Raw genomic sequence first — 22917 nt, forward strand, 5'->3', positions numbered from 1 at the left:
AGTACAACTGGGCGTGTTGAAAAGTAAAAGTACAACTGGGCGTGTATTATGTGCGTACATCGGGGCGTGTTTACTACTTTTACTAGCTGGGCGTTGTGTATAGAAGTATCATCCACTTCTCTTCAGAACGCCCAGCTTCTAGCAGTGCAGACACAGCCGTGTTCTCCAGAGATCACGCTGTGTCGTCACTCACAGGTCCTGCATCGTGTCAGACGAGCGAGGACACATCGACACCAGAGGCTACAGATGATTCTGCAGCAGCATCGGCGTTTGCAGGTAAGTCGATGTAGCTACTTACCTGCAAATGCTGATGCTGCTGCAGAATCAACTGTAGCCTCTTGTGCCGACACGATGCAGGACCTGTGAGTGACGTCACAGATCTGCACTGCCAGAAGCTGGGGGTTCTGAAGAGAAGTGGATGATACTTCTCATCAGAAAGCCCAGCTAGTAAAAGTATTAAACACGCCCCGATGTACGCACATAATACACGCCCAGTTGGACTTTTACTGTAAACACGCCCAGTTGTACTTTTGCAAGCCTCATTTGCATAAATACGAAAATGGTCATAACTTGGCCAAAAATGCTCGTTTTTTTAAAATAAAAACGTTACTGTAATCTACATTGCAGCGCCTATCTGCTGCAATAGCAGATAGGGGTTGCAAAATCTGGTGACAGAGCCTCTTTAAGGGGTTAAGCCGACATTCATTTCTCCATTGCTGTAAAATGACTCGAGTCAAGTTCAAGAATTCATAACTTTCTGGACAGTTTTTCCTAAAAAATCCTGTATGGTCTATCCAATCTGCTATATACAAATGTCCATATGGCCTAACTGTACGTAGTGAAGAGAAGGTGGAGTATAAGATAGAGAATAAGCGGCTCTGTCACCAGATTTTGCAACCCCTATCTGCTATTGCAGCAGATAGGCGCTGCAATGTAGATTACAGTAACGTTTTTATTTTTAAAAAACAAGCATTTTTGGCCAAGTTATGGCCATTTTTGTAGTTATGCAAATGAGGCTTGCAAAAGTCCAAGTGGGTGTGTTTAAAAGTAAAAGTCCAACTGGGCGTGTATTATGTGCGTACATCGGGGCGTTTTTAATACTTTTACTAGCTGGGCGATCTGATGAGAAGTATTATCCACGAGCGAGGACACCGGCACCAGAGGCTACAGTTGATTCTGCAGCAGCATCAGCGTTTGCAGGTAAGTAGCTACATCGACTTACCTGCTAACGCCGATGCTGCTGCAGAATCAACTGAAGCCTCTGGTGCCGGTGTCCTCGCTCGTCTGACACGATGCAGGACCTGTGAGTGACGTCACAGCGTGATCTCTCGAGAACACGCTGTGTCTGCACTGCCAGAAGCTGGGCGTTCTGAAGAGAAGTGGATGATACTTCTCATCAGAACGCCCAGCTAGTAAAAGTATTAAAAACGCCCCGATGTACGCACCTAATACTTGGACTTGGACTTTTACTTTTAAACACACCCACTTGGACTTTTGCAAGCCTCATTTGCATAACTACAAAAATGGTCATAACTTGGCCAAAAATGCTCATTTTTTAAAAATAAAAACGTTACTGTAATCTACATTGCAGCGCCGATCTGCTGCAATAGCAGATAGGGGTTGCAAAATCTGGTGACAGAGCCTCTTTCAGGAAGGCTTGTGCCATGTTTTATCTTTGAAAATGATGATAATGGAGGGAAGTAAGAGAAACATTACATCAGCATACATGGAGCCTAATCCACGCCACCCTGCAGATGAAGAGGATGTGATCCGTAATGAGAATTGAAGTGCTGGTTGGGAATTCTGTCATATATTATTGAATTGCTCCCTATAATTGTTTGTCCTGCCGGTTTGCAGGGAAAACATAACCCTCACCCCCAGAAACAGCCCTCCCCCCCTGACTTTCTTGCAGCAGAGCGCAGGTGCTTGATTTTGAGAATGGACCTCTTATAGGAGCTGTTGGAGCATAAAGTCCATTCCTAAAATAAGGTACAGTTTAAAGAGGCTCTGTCACCAGATTTTGCAACCCCTATCTGCTATTGCAGCAGATCGGCGCTGCAATGTAGATTACAGTAACGTTTTTATTTTTAAAAAACGAGCATTTTTGGCCAAGTTATGACCATTTTCGTATTTATGCAAATGAGGCTTGCAAAAGTACAACTGGGCGTGTTGAAAAGTAAAAGTCCAAGTGGGCGTGTATTATGTGCGTACATCTGGGCGTGTTTACTACTTTTACTAGCTGGGCATTCTGATGAGAAGTATCATCCACTTCTCTTCACAACGCCCAGCTTCTGGCAGTGCAGATCTGTGACGTCACTCACAGGTCCTGCATCGTGTCGGCACCAGAGGCTACAGTTGATTCTGCAGCAGCATCAGCGTTTGCAGGTAAGTAGCTACATCGATTTACCTGCAAACGCCGATGCTGCTGCAGAATCATCTGTAGCCTCTGGTGCCGACACGATGCAGGACCTGTGAGTGACGTCACAGATCTGCACTGCCAGAAGCTGGGCGTTGTGAAGAGAAGTGGATGACACTTCTATACACAACGCCCAGCTATTAAAAGTAGTAAACACGCCCCGATGTACGCACATAATACACGCCCAGTTGTACTTTTACTTTTCAACACGCCCAGTTGTACTTTTGCAAGCCTCATTTGCATAAATACGAAAATGGTCATAACTTGGCCAAAAATGCTCGTTTTTTAAAAATAAAACCGTTACTGTAATCTACATTGCAGCGCCTATCTGCTGCAATAGCAGATAGGGGCTGCAAAATCTGGTGACAGAGCCTCTTTAAGGCACCTGTGTTTTTCTCAAAGTGCCTGCTGAATAATGATGTGGACTTTGAATTTCATGGCGGCTATTACTGAATTACGCTCTTGAAAAGAGATTTTTTTTCCAAAAATGACTTTGTATTATTAAAAAAGTTATTTTAGAAAGACAACCGCTTTGTAAACAGAAGTCAGTTTGGCGATCAGCTAACCATCACGGGTCCAGCAGCTCTAACCGTCTGTGATCAGCTATTATCATCAGGGGAATCCGCATCTAGCCATACATTTCCCCTGCAGCGACCTTTGTGGGGCAAATGTAGTATGACATGCTATTTATCAAATGAATGGCCCGCCATGTAAAAGATGGATGAGCCGTGTCTGCCAGTGCGAGAGCTACTCTTTGTGGGTGGCTCTTCCCTCTGTATCATAGAGAATGGACCCAAGCGGGGGCCTCTATCTATGATGTCCACATACTCTAATATGGGAAATCATTGTCATCATTGAACAAACCCTATACATATTTTTATAGTAGATAATTATATATATTATAATGATATGCTGCAATGCCTAAATCTTTCCCAAAAGAGCGGATCTTTTGATTTTTTTCTTCTTTTCCACAGTTTTTGGCTTTTGACACGCAGATGTTGATGGGAAACCGACGCTACACGCTCAGTCCTGAAGAGTATATTTTTGGAGCACTCCACATCTACCTGGACATCATCTACATATTTTCATTCTTCCTCCAGCTGTTTGGCACAACCCGAGATTGAAGAATTGCTGTAAATAAATAACTATTTTAAACAGGTGCCTGCTAAGAACTCATTCATTCTGCCTAGCATAGCAATATGGCACTACACACAGATCTATGTATACCAAAACATTCGGGTAAACACATAAATGTAACTTAAATGCAATTATCAGCATGACACATGCTTGTTGAAGATCGGAATACCACCATGATCTTGACACTCAAAAAAATTCAAAATTCAAGTACCGTAATTGTATTTATTGGAGAGAAGCAATATAGATATTTGGCTTATTAATAAATCAGGCAGTAGAGAGATGTGTCCTGCTAAATATTGAATACACCTGGAAGTTATCAAGAACAATTTCACTAAATGACGTTATGGTTTCTAGTAGTTGTTGCTGAATAGCTAAAGGGGTTGTACGAGATTTGAAAAATATGGTTGTTTTCTTCCCGGAATAGTGCCACTCTTATCTATGGACTGTGTTTGGTATTGACGCTCAGCCCCGTTTAAGTGGATGGAGCCAAGCTGCAATACTGCACGCAGCCTAAGGACAAGAGTGGCGCTGTTCCAGGTAGAAAGCAGCTATATTTATCTAATCTCATAAATCCCTTTAATGTCGCTTACTTTGTTGATATTTAGTTACTCAGTCATGTATTTCTTGTCATTGACTATCACACCAGCATGATAACATGTGAGATAAGTATTGTGCATGATATCTATTTTTGTATCCCATCTGAGCTGTAGTTACAGTGAATTACGAGCTGACATGCAGATTGATACAATAAAGACTTATATTCTTCTGAGTTTGTATTCTGTGTTTTACTATTATGCAGTAGTGACAATGTATAGTCTAAGTAATGCTTAGGCAAATAGAAGAAAATATAAATTTGGATCGGCATATGGATAAATATAAAAAAAAAAAAAAAGATCTGGAATCTCTATGGCACAAGTAAGGGAAAAACTATGGAAGGCTAATCAATAGGATATGTTTTTCATAGAAGTGGAGGGCGATCCGTGTGTATTATGTCTTTAGTATCCCCCTTGAAAAGTACACTGGCGAGTATAAACAAGAATGCCCCACATGTAAGTTGCCCAAAGCAGACTTGATGCACTACTTTTGGTCTTGTCCTATGACGGTGACATTTTAGGAGAAAGTTGATGATCTAGTTAAAGTGTAGCTAAATGTTTGACAAACTTCTGACATGTCATTGTGACGTGTCAGAAGTTTGGATTGGTGGGGTTCTGAGCACTGAGACCCCCACCAATCGCTAGAACTAAGCATCTGAAGCCCTTTTGTGAGCGCTTAGCCGTTTCGTGCCTGTTCGGCTATTTCCGGAAATAAATGTATCGGTGTACGGACAATAGAAAGTCTATGAGCCCGTACTCCGATACATCGGCTTTCCGGAAAAAGCCGAACAGACACGAAGCGGCTGAGCGCTCACACGAGGGCTTCAGATGCTTCGTTCTAGCGATTGGTGGGGGTCTCAGTGCTCGGACCCCCACCAATCCAAACTTCTGACGTGTCACTATAACATGTCAGAAGTTTGTCAAACATTTAGCTAGACTTTGAGTAAATAGGAGGTAGTAATCTCGACTGAAAGCCATGGATCTGCATGTTATGAATAGTAATATACCAACCCATATGGTGTTCATGGTTGCAAAGATGAACATTTTGAAGATTTGGATATTTGAACAGTCTCCCTCTATAAAATGTGTTGAGGAAGATCTGAGGAACACTGTAAAAATTGAGAAGAGCGACCTGACGTTACCGAGTCAGAAAACCCATAAGCAATTTAGGAATAAATTAGGTGAAATTATTATAACACAAACAAAACTATTTACAAAAGAAGAGCAAGAACATTTATTGACTCCATATAAATACAGGTGAGTGGTGTGATTAAATTAATCCACTGGTTATCCGATCGAGGTTCTCTGGCCATTTTATATTGATGGCTTATGCTCAGGATAGGTCATCAATATCAGATCGGTGGGGGTCCGGCTCCCGACACCTTTGATGAACAGCTGACTGAAGGGGCCACTGCGTTTTTTTATCGTGGCCTCTTCAGTGTTCACCAGGCACAACGCCGTACACATCCATAGCAGCTGTGCCTCAGAACTGCAATCCCAGACACAGTTGCTAGAGATGTGTACAGCGCTCTGCCTGTAAACTGTAAAAAGACAGCAGCATCGAACGCGGCCGCCCCATCAATCAGCTAATTAGCGGGGTGCCAGGTAACAGAGCCCTACCAATCTGATATTGATGACCTATACTAAGGATAGGCCATCAATGTAAAATGCTCGATGAACCACTTTAGGCCTCATGCCCACTTCCGTTTTTTCCTTCAGGGTGCTTGCCGGTTTTTGACCATTCATTTCAATGGGGCCAGGCACACTTCAGTTTTTTTGACGGTCCCGTTCCGACTAAAGTAGAGCATGTCCTACTTTGGTCCGAGATTCCGTGACTGTGGGGCCCATATAAGTCAATGGGGCCGTCAAAAAAACTGAAGGCACACGGAGGCATCCGTGTGCCGTCTGTGTGTGACGGAGCCGTTGCCTAGCAACGGGCGGGCAGAATTACATGTAGAGAGAAATATTGCACTGCACTAATCTGCAGCCACTTCTCTCTATCCAGCACTGATCGCCAGCCTCTTTTCTCTATCCAGCTCTGATCGGCAGCCTCTTCTCTCTATCGGTGCTGGATAGAGAGAAGGGGCAGCCCTTTTGGGCAGAGTTTCCGCAGCGGAACGCAGCGATAGAAAGAAAAAGAAGTTCATGCGTATCCCGGCCGTTGTCTTGGTGACGCGTCCCTCTTTTGACATCCAGTCCAACCTCCCTGGATGACGCGGCAGTCCATGTGACCGCTGCAGCCTGTGATTGGCTGCAGCGGTCACATGGGATGAAACGTTATCCCAGGAGGCCGGACTGGAGGAAGAAGCAGGGAGTTCTGGGTAAGTATAAACTTTTTTTTTTCTGAGTTGTGATTTTTGCAGTGGAAGTCGCTGCACTTGACTATTTGTTGTGGGTTTTTGAAGGAAGCATTAGAAATCTATATTGTGAGCGCCGCGCATGGTACTCACTGTCCACCGGTAGTCACTGTCCTGTTTGCTGAAAGAGTTACTGCTGATCAGTGCAGCCCCTTCTCTCTATCCAGCACTGATCAGCAGCCTCTTCTCTCTATCCAGCACTGATCATAACTCTTTCAGCCCCCTGGACAGTGGCTACCACTAGACAGTGAGTACCATGTGTGGCGCTCACAATATAGATTTCTAATGTTTTAGGACCCTGTCCATGCTTTGTACTGCTACTCACAATGAAACGCTGTGCCCGCACTGATATCGGGTGCATAGTGTGAATGGGAATTAGTTTCCTCTCAGAAACGGAAACACGGAAGTGTACACAGAGTACACACGGGAACCACACTGGTACAATCACGGACACACAGATCCGTGAAAAACGGCTGTGAAAACGGTGATGGAAGTGTGCATGAGGCCTAAGAGGAATGCTACGTGCTCATGTCCAAGGGAGGTGGGGAGGGGGATCATGGGAGAGAGAATAAACAAAGGGATTATTTTTGTTATGTATAGATTTATGGATAAGATATTTATTCTGAACCTGATTTTCTATCAAATTGTAAGCATGTATTTTTTGAAAATGTAAATAAAAAAGAAAAAAAATGTATAGTCAACCCTAGTTAGTTATCCACATGTGGGTCAGACTCTTTGCTGCACAGTGGCTTCTTTTACTCATTGAAAAGCACTGAGACGCAGCCTGGTACAAAGCGAGGCAAGCCTTGTCTGGGGCACAGTTTACAGAGCCTGCATCGTGTATGGCACACACAGTTTACAGAGCCTACATCGTGTATGGCACACACAGTCCATATGTGCTGCTGTGAGGCACTGAGTTTTCCCAAGCTCCACAATACTTCCATAGAGAATACCTCTGTTATACTGCATGTGATAGAGCATGCTGTCATTTTTTTTTCTTCTTGCTGTTCATACAGAGTTCGTGAGAAAAAAAGCCGCCATGTAAAATGTGAGGTATACAGATGTATAATATGGGCCAATATTCTATGGGTGCGATATTACAGATTTATAATACATGCCACACAGATTTATAATACAGCCGTGTGAATGGGCCTTTTGTTTGTACAGACTTATGGAATAAATAAATATAAAATCTTGTGACATGTGGGAAATATTTCATTTTAGCTTTTGGGCTGGGGCTACAAGGCGACTTTTCATGTGCGATTTCCTGTCTCGCTAAAGTCATCTATCAAAGTTATTCATACGACTTTGCCGCAGGGCATTTTTTTTGTCTCTAAATGGATCTTTATTTTGGAAGTGTGGGTCTCTTACTGAGATGTGTTGTGTGACTTTATCTAAGCCAAGCTTAGGGTTATTAGAATAAAGAACGGCTCACAGGCAGTCTAAGAGCCCCAGGCGTTCAGACATGCTGTCTACTTTGGGGCCACTCAATAGGCGACAATATGAATAATTGTCTGTGGTTTGCTGTCTGGATGTTGCACTGCAGAATGACCTGTTATAGGGGAGGCCACAACGCGGCTCGTCGTTCTCCCTGTTGGGCCTCGCAGCTGCTCCCCACCTCAATACAGGAGGAATTCCCGGCCTGTTGGCTTCATTGTTAGCTTTATCGTAGCTGACACTTATTGAAGCTGCGCTCGAAGGCCGGGAAGAGGAGGTTATTAGGATGGGGCAGACACTAACATGTTAAAAATGCTAAGGGTGTATTAACACGTGCTTGGTTTAAAGGGGTTATGTGGGGACCGAAAAGTATGAGCAGTGTACGCACTGCAGTATGTGAGTACAGTCGCTTATATACATCGATTACATAGAGTACAGTGGGGCCGGTCACATGATGAAGAGCAGCGTCGTCATCAAGAAAGACTGTGCAACTAGACTTCCGGTCCCCGGCAGCGCTATAAACGGCTATTAAAATCTCATAACCAGCGCGACGGGAGAATGTATATTAGCGAGTGTGCTCACATACTGCTGTGACTACTATGCTAATTATTTTCGGCCCCCACATAACCCTTTTAATGCCTTTTTTTCTAGGTAAAAAACGTTACAAATTTTTAATGTTTCAAACATATTAACATGGTTTCGTGAATGCGGCTCCCACAAAGCGGCCAGTTATTTTTGTGAATCCCAAAACAAAAAAGGAGGATGAATTCCCACATTGTGCGCCTGTTGCAGAATTTCAGTTGTGTAATCCGAAACAATGTAAAATACAATGTCGCTAAATGGGGTTTTAACAAACCCCAAAAACTCACAGGGTTAAAAACCCACAGCAGATTCTAGGAATTTTCAAATCCACAGGATTCCCTCCTTATCAGTTGCGAAAATGCAGATTTTCACTGCAAATTTCATTCATTGGAATGCAATAAGTTAAATCCGCGGCTAACAATGCACCAGAGTCCATACGTAACACATGCATATCTCATTGCAAATTTTGATATGTATTTTGCGTAAACTAAGGGAGCAAGACACCCATGATCTATAAGAACCCTTGAAAAAAAAACCACAAATAAGGGTATATTAAGACAGTGAAGACAATCGCACGTCTGAATACACCCTTAGTCATAAATAATCCAATAAATAACCCTTCTCTATTAGTTTGCTTTCTGTATTCCTTACTGTTTTTGTCTTTTCATTTTCCCCTTGACTAAATGTCTATTGTATTACCACAATTGCATTACTGAATTGATATACCAATGCTAAATTAATTTTATAAGCAATATGAACAGATGTTGAAACTGCTAGCTCAGTATTCACGTGTTGGGAGTAGCAAGATGGCCGCGGACCGGAAGTATGAAGTGTAGCAAGCTGGATATTTCGGCCGGAAACAATCTCGTGGTGAAGATGGATCATTCAGAGCCCGATCACCAGGATGAGTCGGGAGCCGCTCTGTATGGAAACTTCCCTAATTATTATAGCTTTCATCCGCCCGAGAACCGCACAAGCCTGTTGCCCCCGGGGCTGCTACTGAAATTTCTGCGGAGCCATGGAGGGCTGGAGGAGAAACTGCTGGCGCTGGATGTAGGGTGTAATACAGGGGTGAGTGTGAGGAGGGCTGGATGTGGGGGGTATCACAGGGGTGAGTGTGAGGAGGGCTGGATGTAGGGTGTAATACAGGGGTTAGTGTGAGGAGGGTTGGATGAAGGGTGTAACACAGGGGTGAGTGTGAGGAGGGCTGGATGTAGGGTGTAACACAGGGGTGAGTGTGAGGAGGGCTGGATGTGGGGTGTAACACAGGGATGAGTGTGAGGAGGGCTGGATGTAGGGTGTAACACGGGTGAGTGTGAGGAGGGCTGGATGTAGGGTGTAACACAGGGGTGAGTGTGAGGAGGGCTGGATGTGGGGGGTATCACAGGGGTGAGTGTGAGGAGGGCTGGATGTAGGTTGTAACACAGGGGTGAGTGAGGACGGCTGGATGTGGGGTGTAACGCAGGGGTGAGTGAGGACGGCTGGATGTGGGGTGTAACATGGGGGTGAGTGAGGAGGGCACAGCAGCGGCTTCTTGACGAACGTGGGAATCCAGGAACACCAGGGTCATGATCACGTGTCTATTGGAGTTTGTTAAAGGGATATTCTGCATCTATAGAAATATTCCGTCCATCTGAGTAGTTTCCTGCCCTCTAGGTGTTTGGATTTTAATTAGCTGTGGATTTGCCTAAAATTGAAAGATAATGAACTTTTTCATGTACTTATTTTAAAGAGGCTCTGTCACCACATTATAAGTGGCCTATATTGTACATGATGTGATCGGCGCTGTAATGTAGATTACAGCAGTGGTTTTTATTTAGAAAAACAATTTGTGACGGAGTTATGACCTATATTAGCTTTATGCTAATGACTTTCTTAATGAACAACTGGGCGTGTTTTACTTTTTGACTAAGTGGGCGTTGTGGAGAGAAGTGTATGACGCTGAGCAATCATTAACCAATCAGCGTCATACACTTCTCTCCGTTAATTTACACTGCAGACAGCGATATAACTATATCGCTGTGCAGCCACATAAACACACTATAACGTTATTGCAGTGTCCTGACAATGAATATACATTACCTCCAGCAGGGACGTGATGTGTATTCAGAATCCTGACCACTTCTCTGCACTTCTCTGTGAGATTTACAGCATAGCAGGCGTAGTCTTGCGAGATTACACTGTAACCTGTCATTTACAGCGAGATCTCGCCCAGTTGTCCATTGAGAAACTCATTAGCATAAGGCTAATATAGGTTAACTCAGGTAGGTAAAAAATGATAGTTTTTCTAAATAAAATACACTGCTGTTATCTACATTACAGCGCCAATCACATCATGTGCAATACAGGCCACTTCTAATGTGGTGACAGAGCCTCTTTAAGCCTGGTTCACAATGCATTTTTACCTTACATTTAGCTTGTATTTTGGGAAAGCTTCTGACGTACGTGCTAAGTGTGTCCCTAGAGCTCCATTAGCCTAACAGAGGCTAAAAATTAAAATAATGTCCTTTCCGCCTCTGGCTGGTATACGTCGGTATACTTTTTTTTTTTTTGATGGAGTAACATAGACTAGGCTATTCCATCCTTGAGGGATCCTGCAAAAAAAAAGGTATACTTCACGGTATACTTTTTATTTTATTTTTTAATCGTGGAAGCTACGCTGTTTTCGTAACTGCTGAGTTATGGAAACCGCATAGCTCGCCGTGCTATGCTTTTTCAGTAACTCCCAGTCACTTCTATGGCAGTTATGGAAACCGCGTAGCTCAGTAACTCCCGATCTCATAACCAGGAAGCGGCCGGGAGGCAGCGGAGCTGAGTAAGCTAGAGTGGGTTTTAGGGGGCCCCGTTCAAGAGATATATGCGGGTCCCAGAGGTGGGACCGGCGTCTGTCGGACTTCTATGGCATATCCTGTGCATATGATATAAATGTCCAAGATGGGTAAACGAAGGGATAAACTTACTTTTTACTTATAATGTATTCGCATACTCTTGTGTCACTTTGACACAGGCTGCTGTTAGGGGGGCACATAATGTGCCCTAACAGCAGGCATACTGAGCAGACAGCCCTGGGGTCCTTTGTAGGTCCCTAGGGCTGGCTGCAGATGGATTCCCCGGCCTACGATCGAGTCACTGGGTTGCCCCTTTGACACAGACCGTGGCGATGAAAGGATTAAACTGATGGGGTTGGAATTTTTTCCAATCCCAGCTGTATTCAGGAGGCTGCGCTAAGCAGGAGCTATAACTTACAGCTCATAAACTTAGAGGATGAGCAATCACAGGAGCGCTTATCAGCTTCTTCTACAGCGACACCAAAAGATGTCGCTGTAGACTAAGCACCTGCCGTCAAGGCGATGGGCTGTCGTTAAGGGGTTAAAATGCTGCAAGGGACTCTGTGTAGTGTATGTGGGCCCTGTACATTGCACAGACAGGGAGAGGGACATGTATGGATTTGAGCGTTTCTGCAAAGCTTGGGATGGCGTTTTTTTTTTTAATAAACCTCATATTTCAAAATCCTCTTAGGGTCAGCTCACACACAGTTTTTGTTTTTTTCTTTTAGCTTATTTTACCGCGGAAAACACGTCAGAATCAGCGCCAAAAACGTCCGAAACCACCTCCCATTGATTTCTAATGGGAGGCGGAGGCATTATTTCCTGGAGTGGCTTTTATCCTCTCTCAGGGGAAAAAAAATCGACATGCCCTTTCTTGCCGAGTTCCACCTCCTGCCTCCCATAGAACAGGAGAAGGCGTTTTTCGCTGTTTTTTGCCCGCGGCGCTCAATGACCGCGGCTGAAAAGCACGACAATAAACGTGGCAAGAAAGTGCAGGCAGGCCAAAATCTGCCCCAAAATTCCTTCAGGAATTTTGAGGCTGGTTTTTCTGCCTGCAAAAAAAACTTTGTGTGAACAGAGCCTTAATCTTCAAGAAAAAGAGGGCTATATAAAAAACATATAGTACTGTGCAAAATTTTTGGACAGTTGTGGGAAAAATGCTGCAAAGTAAGAATGCTGAACAGAAGAGAAATCTTAAATCAAATCAATATTTGGTGTGACCACCCTTTGCCTTTAAAACATCATCAATTCTTCTATGTACACTTGCACACGGTTTTTGAAGGAACTCGACAGGGAGGTTGTTCCAAACATCTTGGAGAACTAACCACAGATCGTCTGTAGGCTTGCTCAAATCCTTCTGCCTCTTCATGTAATCCCAGACAGACTTGATGTTGAGATTAGGGCTCTGTGGGGGCCACATCATCACTTCCAGGCTCCTTGTTCTTCTTTACACTGAAGATAGGTCTTAAACTCTTAGTGACCACCAATACGCCTTTTCACGGTGGTCACTAAGGAGCCTTGGGCTAGGCCGTCGCCTTTTCATGGTGGCCCAGTCTAAGACTTGCACGGGTGTCCCGTACAGGCTGGAGTCGGGGCTCGGCTGTCTGATGACAGCCGGGCTCCTGCTCCAACGGCCGCGATCAAAGTTTACTTCGATCGCAGGTTACATAGTTACATAGTTAGTACGGCTGAAAAAAGACACATGTCCATCAAGTTCAACCAAATGAAGGGAAAAGGGAAGGAAAAATTTCTACACATAGGAGCTAATATTTTTTTGTTCTAGGAAATTATCTAAGCCTTTTTTAAAGCCATCTACTGTCCCTGCTGTGACCAGCTCCTGCGGTAGACTATGCCATAGATTCACAGTTCTCACTGTAAAGAAGCCTTGTCGCCTCTGCAGGTTGAACCTTTTTTTCTCCAGACGGAGGGAGTGCCCCCTTGTTTTTTGAGGGGGTTTTACAAGGAACAGGATTTCACCATATTTTTTGTATGTGCCATTAATATATTTATATAAGTTAATCATGTCCCCCCTTAGTCGTCTTTTTTCAAGGCTAAATAGGTTTAATTCTTTCAATCTTTCCTCATAACTTAAATTCTCCATGCCCCTTATTAGCTTTGTTGCTCTTCTTTGTATTTTTTCCAACTCCAGGGCATCCTTTCTATGAACTGGAGCCCAGAACTGGACTGCATATTCTAGATGAGGCCTCACTAATGCTTTGTAAAGTGGTAATATTACATCCCTGTCCCGCGAGTCCATGCCTCTTTTAATACACGACAATATCCTGCTGGCCTTTGAAGCAGCTGATTGACACTGCATGCTGTTATTGAGTTTATGATTTACAAGTACACCCAGATCCTTCTCAACAAGTGAATCCGCCAGTGTAGCTCCCCCTAGGACATATGATGCTTGCAGGTTGTTGGTACCCAGATGCATAACTTTACATTTATCTACATTAAACTTCATCTGCCAAGTGGACGCCCAAACACTTAGTTTGTTTAAATCTGCCTGTAATTCATGAACATCTTCCATAGTCTGAACTATATTGCATAGCTTGGTGTCATCTGCAAAAATAGAAATAGTGCTATTAATCCCATCCTCTATATCATTAATAAATAAGTTGAATAATAGGGGTCCCAGCACTGAACCCTGGGGTACACCACTTATAACCGGTGACCATTCAGAGTAGGAATCATTGACCACAACTCTCTGGATACGGTCCTTGAGCCAATTCTCAATCCAATTACAAACTATATTTTCTAAACCTATAGTCCTTAATTTACCCATTAGGCGTCTATGGGGGACAGTGTCAAATGCCTTTGCAAAGTCCAAAAACACTAAATCCACAGCGGCCCCTCTGTCTAGACTTCTGCTCACCTCTTCATAAAAACAGATTAGGTTAGTTTGACAACTTCTGTCCTTAGTAAAACCGTGCTGGCTGTCACTTATAATGCTATTTATTGTCACATAATCCTGTATATAGCCCCTCAAACATTTTCCCAACGATGGATGTTAAGCTTACTGGTCTATAATTACCCGGGGAAGACATAGAGCCCTTTTTGAAAATAGGCACCACATTTGCCCTGCGCCAGTCCCTTGGCACTATACCAGTCACTAGAGATTCTCTGAATATTATGAAAAGGGGGACAGAAATAACTGAACTAAGCTCTTTAAGAACTCTAGGGTGTAACCCATCTGGTCCCGGGGCCTTGTGCACATTTATTTAATTTAGCTTGGACCATCTCTACATTCATCCAATTCAGTATATCAACTGATATATTAACAGCACTGGCACCGGCTACATCAGCTGCTCCTTCTTCAGTTGTATATACAGAGCTAAAGAACCCATTTAGTAACTCTGCCTTCTCTTGATCCCCTGTGATCAACTCCCCATTACCATTATCTAGGTGTCCCACATGTTCAGACCTGGGCTTTTTTGCATTTATATGCTTGAAGAATTTTTTGGGATTTGTTTTACTATCCTTGGCCACCTGCCTTTCATTTTGTATTTTTGCTAATTTTATTACATTTTTACAGATTTTATTAAGCTCTTTATATTTTACAAAGGCTACAGCTGTACTCTCAGATTTGTATTTTTTAAATGCCCTTTTTTTGTCATGTATTGCCCCTTTCACAGAATGTGTAAGCCAAGTGGGGTTTAATTTGAGTCGTTTATACTTATTACCTGTAGGAATAAATTTTGCACTATAATAACTCAAAGTAGATTTGAAAATCTCCCATTTATCATTTGTTCCATTATTTGACATTAGTTCTTCCTTGTCTATATCCTGAATTGCAGCCCTCATCCCTTGGAAATTGGCTTTCTTAAAATTAAATGTTTTTGCCCTCCCAGCCTGCGTTTGTTTTTTACAGTATAGGTAAAATGTAACTATATTATGATCACTGTTACCGAGGTTTTCACGAACATTGACATTCCCAACAAGATCTGCATTATTAGAAATGACCAGATCCAACAGAGCTTCACCTCTAGTCGGGCCTTCCACAAACTGGCCCATAAAATTTTCCTGCAACAGGTTGAGGAAATGTCTCCCCTTTGCAGTTGAAGCCGAACCATGACACCAATTAATATCCCGGAAATTAAAATCTCCCATTATCACTACAGTACCCGCCTGTGCAGCCCGCTCCATCTGTTTATATAGCTGAACTTCCATCTCCTCAGTTATATTGGGGGGCCTATAGATTACACCAAAAGTAATTTTTTCAGTGTTTACCTCCCTTTCTAGTTCCACCCACAAGGTTTCAACCTCCTCACAGTATTCACCCACTATTGTCTCTTTCACACTCGCCTTCATATCATTTCTCACATACAGACATACACCACCACCTTTCCTATTTGTCCTGTCTTTCCGAAAAAGTGTAAAACCCTGTAGATTTACAGCCCAGTCATGTGAAGAGTCCAGCCATGTTTCAGCAACACCAACTATATCTATATTTTCTTCCAGTATCAAGGCCTCCAGCTCCCCCATTTTGCTTGCTAGACTTCTGGCATTTGTGAACATACACTTTAACTTGCCTGTCAGTTTTTCACTTTTATTATCAGAAATGTGATTTGACATTAATCGGGCCGTTTTATTTACACTGATGTTTTGTAACGAAAGGATCTCCTTATCCTGTTGTCTAGTCCTCTCCCCACATTCTGTTTCTCCCCCCACCAATATAGTCTGACCCCTCTCTAACCTGGCTACCCCTTTTTTTTCTACATTGACCTCCCTCCTCAGCCCTAGTTTAAATACTCCGCCACCCCAGCTAGAATTCTCTCCCCCAGCACAGCGGACCCCCTTCCATTTAGGTGCAAATCATCTGCAGAATACAGTTTGTACCCCAATGAAAAGTCAGCCCAGTGCTCTAGGAACCCAAATCCTTCTCTACACCAAGACTTCAGCCATGCATTTAACTCCCTGAGCTCCCGCTGTCTTTCCTGTGATGCGCATGGCACAGGCAGTATTCCTGAGAATACTACTTTGGAGGTCCTTCCCTTCAGCTTGTAGCCTAGTTCTTTAAAATTATTCTTAAGGCTCCTCCACCTACCATTTATTCTGTCGTTGGTACCGACATGGACCACAACAGCTGGATCATCACCAGCCCCTCCCAGCAATTTGTCCACCCGTTCCACCACATGCCGAACCCTGGCACCAGGGAGACAGCAAACCATTCGGTTGAGGTGGTCTTGGCGACAAATTATTCTATCCGTCTTCCTGATTATTGAATCCCCTACGACTATCAATTGTCTTGGCTTACCTGCATTACCATCCCGCCGACTAGTAGCTGGGCTGTTCCCCCGGCTGTTAGGGAGATCAGTATCCACTAGGGCTGCCATTTCTGAGACTGACACCCCCGCATCATCACCCAACTTGGCAATTTAACACATTAAATTCCCCGGTCAATAGTGACTGCGGCATTTAAATCATTTGCAGGGGGTGGGAGCTCCCTCCCTCACCCATCGGCAGCCCGCAAATGCAATCGCGGGCCTCCGATGGGATGTCATGGCAGCCGGGGGCCATAATAAAGGCCCTGGGTATACACCTATTAGGACGTGCCAGATGTGCTTACAGGCAGTAATGCTTTGGTATACTAAGTAAACCAGAGCATTATATCTGCGATCAAGAGATCGCATAGTGAAGTCCTCTAGTGGGACTAAAAAAAATAAGTAATTAATGTGAAATAAAAATTATTAATAACGATTACACTAAAAAAAACTTTTTTTTTCAATAAAAAGCGGTTTTATTTAGTAAAAGTGTAAATAATTAAATAAAAGTACACGTATATGTTATCGCCGTGACTGTAATGACCCAAACAATAAAGTTAACATGTAACTTAAAGGAACAGTGTCACCAACATTTTTTTTTATTTTTATATCAGTTTTATGTTAGGGTTTTATTAAAAACGTTTATTTATTTGTGTGTTACTTTTTTCTATTTTTACACTTTTTCTTCCCTATGGGGGCTGCCATTTTTTTTTTATTTCTGTATGTGTCGATTAACGACACATACAGACATGGAACACGGCAGCTCCAGTCCCATAGGGACTGCAAACGGGGCCCGTTCCATCCACTATGGTGTACGCCTTGTGTGTGGGAACGGCCATGCGCCGCTCCCACACAGTCCGTTTTGAATTGCACGCCCCCCGATTTTTTCCATCGCCCCCCCAAAAACTCATAAGTCAATCAATGCTTTACATGTACCCCACAACAGTACCAATCAAAACTACGCCTCGTCCCGCCAAAAACGAGCCCTTATATCACTACATTGACAGAAAAATAAAAAAAATTACAGCTCTTGCAAAGCGACGATGCAAAAACAAATAATTTTAGTTAAAGAGTTTTTATTGTGCAAAAGTCGTAAAACAAAAAAAACTATACATATGTGGTTTCATCGTAATCCCTGCTCTGCTATCTACTAGACCTGTGGTTCTCAACTGCGGTGCCGCGAGATCCCTCCAGGGGTGACGCGATACTCCTCTGAGCCATGGTCGTGCTCTCTCCACACAGCGTGAAGTGCGTGGTGAGGAGGTTTTTTGCAGCCTCCATAGATGGCACTCCCCCTTCCTGTACCTAGCGCAACTGTAGCTCCCTGAAGAAGCGGAATCCCCCTGTCGCCGGAGATTCTGCTCCTAGACGGAGCGCTTACTATCTCTGTCCATGTATGGACAGTGACATCAGGGGCAACTCCTGAACCGGAATCCCGGTCCACATAGTTGCTGGGGCGGTGATTTGGCTCCAGGATAAGCTCTTGTACAGAGATGTCAGGGGCTTCTCCTGGAGTGGAATCTCAGGTCACAGCTTCAGCAACTCTGTGGATGGGGATTCCGCTTCAGGAGTTGCCCATGATGTCACTGTCCATATATGGACAGAGACATCAAGCACTCCGTTCAGGAGCGGAATCACCGGCCACAGGGGGATTCCACTCTTTCAGGTAGCTACAGTGGCGCTATATACAGGAATGGGGGGATGCTACCTACAAGGGGTCTGTGTGGCACTACCTACAAGGGGGAGGTGGGGGATTATGGCACTGTCTACAGGGAGGCTGAACGGCACAATCTACAGGGGGCAGTATCTACAAGGGGGGGCTGTGTGTGGCAGCCAGGGGAGGGGGGCATTAGACTGTGGAGCACATTATACAGTGTAGGGGTACTACAGGGGGCAATATACTGTGTGGGGCACTTAGGGGGCATAATACTTTGTGGGCACAATTAGAGGACAAAATACTGTGTCCTTGAAGGGGTTATAATATTATCATACTGTAAGGGGGGCACTAAAGGGGCTTTATACTGTGTGGGTGCACTATATAGGTCCTTTATACTGTGGGGGGGCATCTTTTTTATGATGGGGTGGGGCACCAAAAGATAATTTCGCACGGGGCACCATCTTATCCTAAGCCCTGCCCTGATTATTACCTGTTTGGTATATTTGGTTAATCATACACCTGACTTTAATCCGACTATTCTGCCACCGATATACGTGAGAGAAATCTCTGAATGTCAGTGGCGATCTCTTGTACAAGCAATGGAAGATAATGAACTCGCTATACCACCTTCCCTTAGCGACACCAGTTGCATGTAGAAATCCAGTGAGGGAGATGCAATGGATATGCCTTTAGGTGATTTATTGAATGTACCTGATGTGATGGAGGTCAAAGGAAAATCCTCCCTCCAGCTCTGTGATACATATCTGGCAAACAGCAAGGACTGCAGGACGCAGGATATGACCTCACAGAACTGGAGTGACAGAAAGAAAGGCAAATGGTAAATTACAGCGAAGAATGACTTACAGAAACCAAATATAACAATGACCACAAGGTGGCAGTAAAGCACTCTAAGCATAGTGTATACCAGATATAACACTAAATGCAATATAAGTGGATTCCAGATGGGAAGCCCAAAGCTGGGACATCACACCTCCAAAATCCATGACTTCATGCAAGTGTACCTAGAAGAACTGATGCGGTTTTGAAGGCAAAACTTACGCTGCCTAAAACTTTTGCACAGTACTGTATATCACAGGAAGTTCCCTTATCTTCTAATGCCCACTTGTCATCGTTTTTATTACAGTTTGCCTAGTGGATGAAGGGGGTTTGCCCAGGATAAGAAACAGGGTCTGATTTATATTCCCCAGAAAACGGTGCCATATCTGTCCGTGGGCTGTCTCTGGTATTGCGGTTTAGTCCCATTGACTTGAGCTGCAGTACCAGACCAGGCCACTTGAGGTTTTTTTTCTAATCCTAACTGTAGGCTATTTGGTATAAAACTTGTTTTTGTTCCTTTGCAGGAATTGAGTCTGGCTTTGTATAAGCATCTTGTGCAACCAGAGGGATGTTCAGAAACACTGAAAAATGTCCGCTTCATGTGCTGTGACATTGACCCTGATCTGATCACTAGAGCGCAATCTGCAAACCCTTGCCCTGATGCCATCACATTCTCTACTCTGGACATCACTGATGCCTCCTCACTGGGCACCTTGTACGGTTTCTTGGACAAGTTTGGCCAATCCTCATTTCATATTGGATTCTGTATGTCGGTAACCATGTGGATTCACTTAAATCATGGTGATAATGGACTAGTTGAATTTCTGAATCGACTAAAAACATTGTGCGACTATATACTGATTGAGCCACAGCCGTGGAAGTGTTATCGGTCAGCGGCCCGCCGACTGCGCAAGCTGGGCAGACAAGACTTTGATCACTTCCATACGCTATCGATTCGTGGGAACATGGCAAAGAGAATAACTAAACTCTTGACCAAAGATGGCAGCTGTGAGCTCATTCACCGTTTCGGAAAAACAAGCTGGGACAGAAGTATTTTGCTTTTTCAAATCAAAAGGTCCTAAAACCTTTCAGTCTAGACTTTGTTTTTTTTAAAGTACATTCTTGTTTGCTGTTGCATTACCTTAAAGGAGTCGTCTGGACATTTTTTATTGCTGGTTTAGCCTTAGGAGCCCTACACACAAGCGTGTTCGGTCCGTTATATACGGTCCTTATGTCGGCTGCGTTTCCCGGACCGAACACACTCCTATAGTTATCTATGAGGCTAGGTGTCACTGCCTCGCTGCGGGACGACTGTCCCGTACTGAAAACATGATTACACTACGGGACAGTTGTCGTACAGCGAGGCAGTGACACCTAGCGTCATAGATAACTATAGGAGCCCGGCTCCCTGCAGTGTGTTCGGCCCGGGAAATGTGGCCGACATACGGACCGTATATCATGGACTGAACACACGTGTGAATCCGGCCTTAGGATAGGTCATCAATATCAGATAGGTGTGGGTCTGACTCCCGTGGTATTAGTTGCCGCAGCTTTAGACAGCTTACAGACACAGCGCCGTACGATTCCAGAGCGGCTGTGCCTGGAATTGCAGTTTCAGTCCCGTTAAAGTGAATGGGACTGAGCTTCAATCCCAGGCACCTCCGCTACCGATGTGTATGGCGCTGTGCCTGGTAAACCCTGAAGAGGCCGTGGTGACGAATGCCATAGCCCCTTCAGTCAGTTGATCGGCATGAGTGCCGGGAGTTGGACCCAGGCGATCTGATATGGATCATCTTATCCTAATGATAGGCTAATGGTACAAAGTATCCGGACGACCCCTTTAAGGTCTCTGTACCCTGTAGTTTAGACTACAGTTGACCCTGCAATGCAGAGGGTGAACCTGCCTGGATGTTCGGCTACCCAGCTGCAGTATTGTGGGTAGTGACATTTGAAAAGTATCTCACACGTGGCAGTCCTATTTAACCTAGGCCATCTATTCATCCCTTACGGCCCGCATTGAACTGTCCCCTGACCTTTGCTAACCCGTGTGTCCTGGTTGGTGCAAGGGATCATGTGGCTAGCACGCAGACTGAAGTGTCGATTTGCTAGCTGACTTTTTAGCTTGTGCTGTGTACGCGGGGGGCAGAATAATCAGTCATCTCATCATCGGCATTACAGTAACCGGTTACACCTCTATTATAAGAAAGCAGGTGGCCGATAAGACAGGATCACGCTACTGAAAGAGTTAATGGAGACCGCTCATATCCTCTCCTTACCTAAGATTATGGAAGGTGGGAGGATTGAGGGGAAATCACACAGCAGCAGGGCCCAAGTTATTTTATTAATATCATTTGTTTCGTTTTTTGCCAGTGGTCTCGTTTCTTTTTTTTTAAAATTGAAATAATTATATTTATTTGCCTTATAAATCTATTTTGCATTCAAAATAATAAGTGCACAAAGCTCTGTACACGCTGCCATCAGAGGCGCCATTCAAATCCTCCATCGACAGTCCCATCAGATTTGACCGGAAAATGATGTCAAAGTGATGGACCCGATTGTCAATCAGTGAGGTGAACATGGCGTAAGAAGTTTCTTTGCGTTGAATTCTGCTGCATCTGACTGAAGTGAAGATATTTGTGATAGGCTTGACCATTATTACAAGAAAAGTTATTGTAAGAGCTTTAAAAGGCAAGGAGATGAAGAAAACAAATCTCGACTTTTTTTGTTGTCCTATATCCGCATCCGTAATAATTGTCCAAAATAAATAAGTACTGTATTTTTCGGACTAGAAGATGCACCTGACCATAAGACGCACACAGGTTTTAGACAACAGAAAATAGGAAAAAAAATAATTTGTTCTGTTTCACCACATTCTCATAGCCAAAACGTTTTTATATTATTTTTTTTTTTATTTTTTTTTATCGATTTGAGCGGTGTGAGGGTTTATTTTGTTGCGGGATGAAATTATTTTATTTTTTACATTGTGCTTGGGGAAAAATGGGAAAAGGTTTTTTTTTTTACACTACTAAAAATGTATCTAACATTTTTTTTTTCCCACATTTTATTAGTTCCCCTAGGGGACTTGAACCAGCGGCCACTTGGTTACATGTGAAGTAACTGAAACAGCGTAACTACGCTGTTTCCCTAACTCCCATAGTAGTTAATGGCAGTTATGGAAGCAGTGTAGCATGCAAGCTACGCTGTTTCCGTAACTACTGTTCAGTTCTATGGGAGTTATGGAAACAGCAGAGCTCCGCGACTTACGCTGTTTCAGTAACTACACATGTAATCAAGTGGCCGGGAGAGCACAGAAAGCTAGAGCGGGGTTTAGGGGACCCTGTTCTAGAGAAAGGTGCGGGTCCCAGAGGTGGGACCTGCATCTATCTGACATTTGTGACATATCCTGTGGATATGTCCTTCATAGAAAAACCCCTATAAATGCCACGGTCGCTATTGACCACGGCATTTAACTAGTTAAAGGGGTTTGCCACAAAACACATGTATCCTCTATCCACAGAATAGGGGCTACATGTGAGATAACTGGGGGTCCGACTGCTGGGACCCCCAGCGATAAGGAGAACAGGGGAGCGAAAGTCACCACTACGTGAGAAGCCTGGACTTCCGGGTTCTGTGTCCGGCTTATCTGTTCCGCAGCTCCATAGAGATCAATGGAGAGCCGCTCGCGCATGCGCAGAAGAATCCCATTGATCTCTATGAAGCTGCAGAACGCGGAAGTCACAGCTTCTCATGCAGCGCTCCTGGTAACTTTCGGTCCCCGTTCTCCTTATCGATCACACATGTATCCCCTA

At 44.0% G+C, this 22917-nt stretch overlaps 2 protein-coding genes across 2 annotated transcripts in view; both read left to right on the top strand.

The window, feature by feature from the left end:
- Positions 1 to 4322, top strand: part of FAIM2 (Fas apoptotic inhibitory molecule 2) — a 59921-nt gene extending 55599 nt beyond the window's left edge. The window contains exon 12 of the mRNA XM_075850076.1: positions 3391 to 4322. Within this exon, the coding sequence (XP_075706191.1) occupies positions 3391 to 3540 (150 nt within the window). The 3' untranslated portion in view covers positions 3541 to 4322. The remainder of the gene's footprint in view (positions 1 to 3390) is intronic.
- Positions 4323 to 9395: 5073 nt separating this feature from the next.
- BCDIN3D (BCDIN3 domain containing RNA methyltransferase) lies at positions 9396 to 21534 on the top strand. The gene is made up of 2 exons (XM_075850077.1): positions 9396 to 9593; positions 19633 to 21534. Exons 1-2 carry the CDS (start codon positions 9399 to 9401, stop codon positions 20188 to 20190), a joined length of 753 nt encoding a protein of 250 aa, XP_075706192.1. The 5' UTR covers positions 9396 to 9398; the 3' UTR covers positions 20191 to 21534.
- The last annotated feature ends 1383 nt before the right edge of the window (positions 21535 to 22917 follow it).

The sequence above is a fragment of the Rhinoderma darwinii genome, chromosome 2 (assembly GCF_050947455.1).
Source record: "Rhinoderma darwinii isolate aRhiDar2 chromosome 2, aRhiDar2.hap1, whole genome shotgun sequence".
In the NCBI taxonomy this organism is placed as follows: Eukaryota; Metazoa; Chordata; class Amphibia; order Anura; family Rhinodermatidae; genus Rhinoderma; species Rhinoderma darwinii.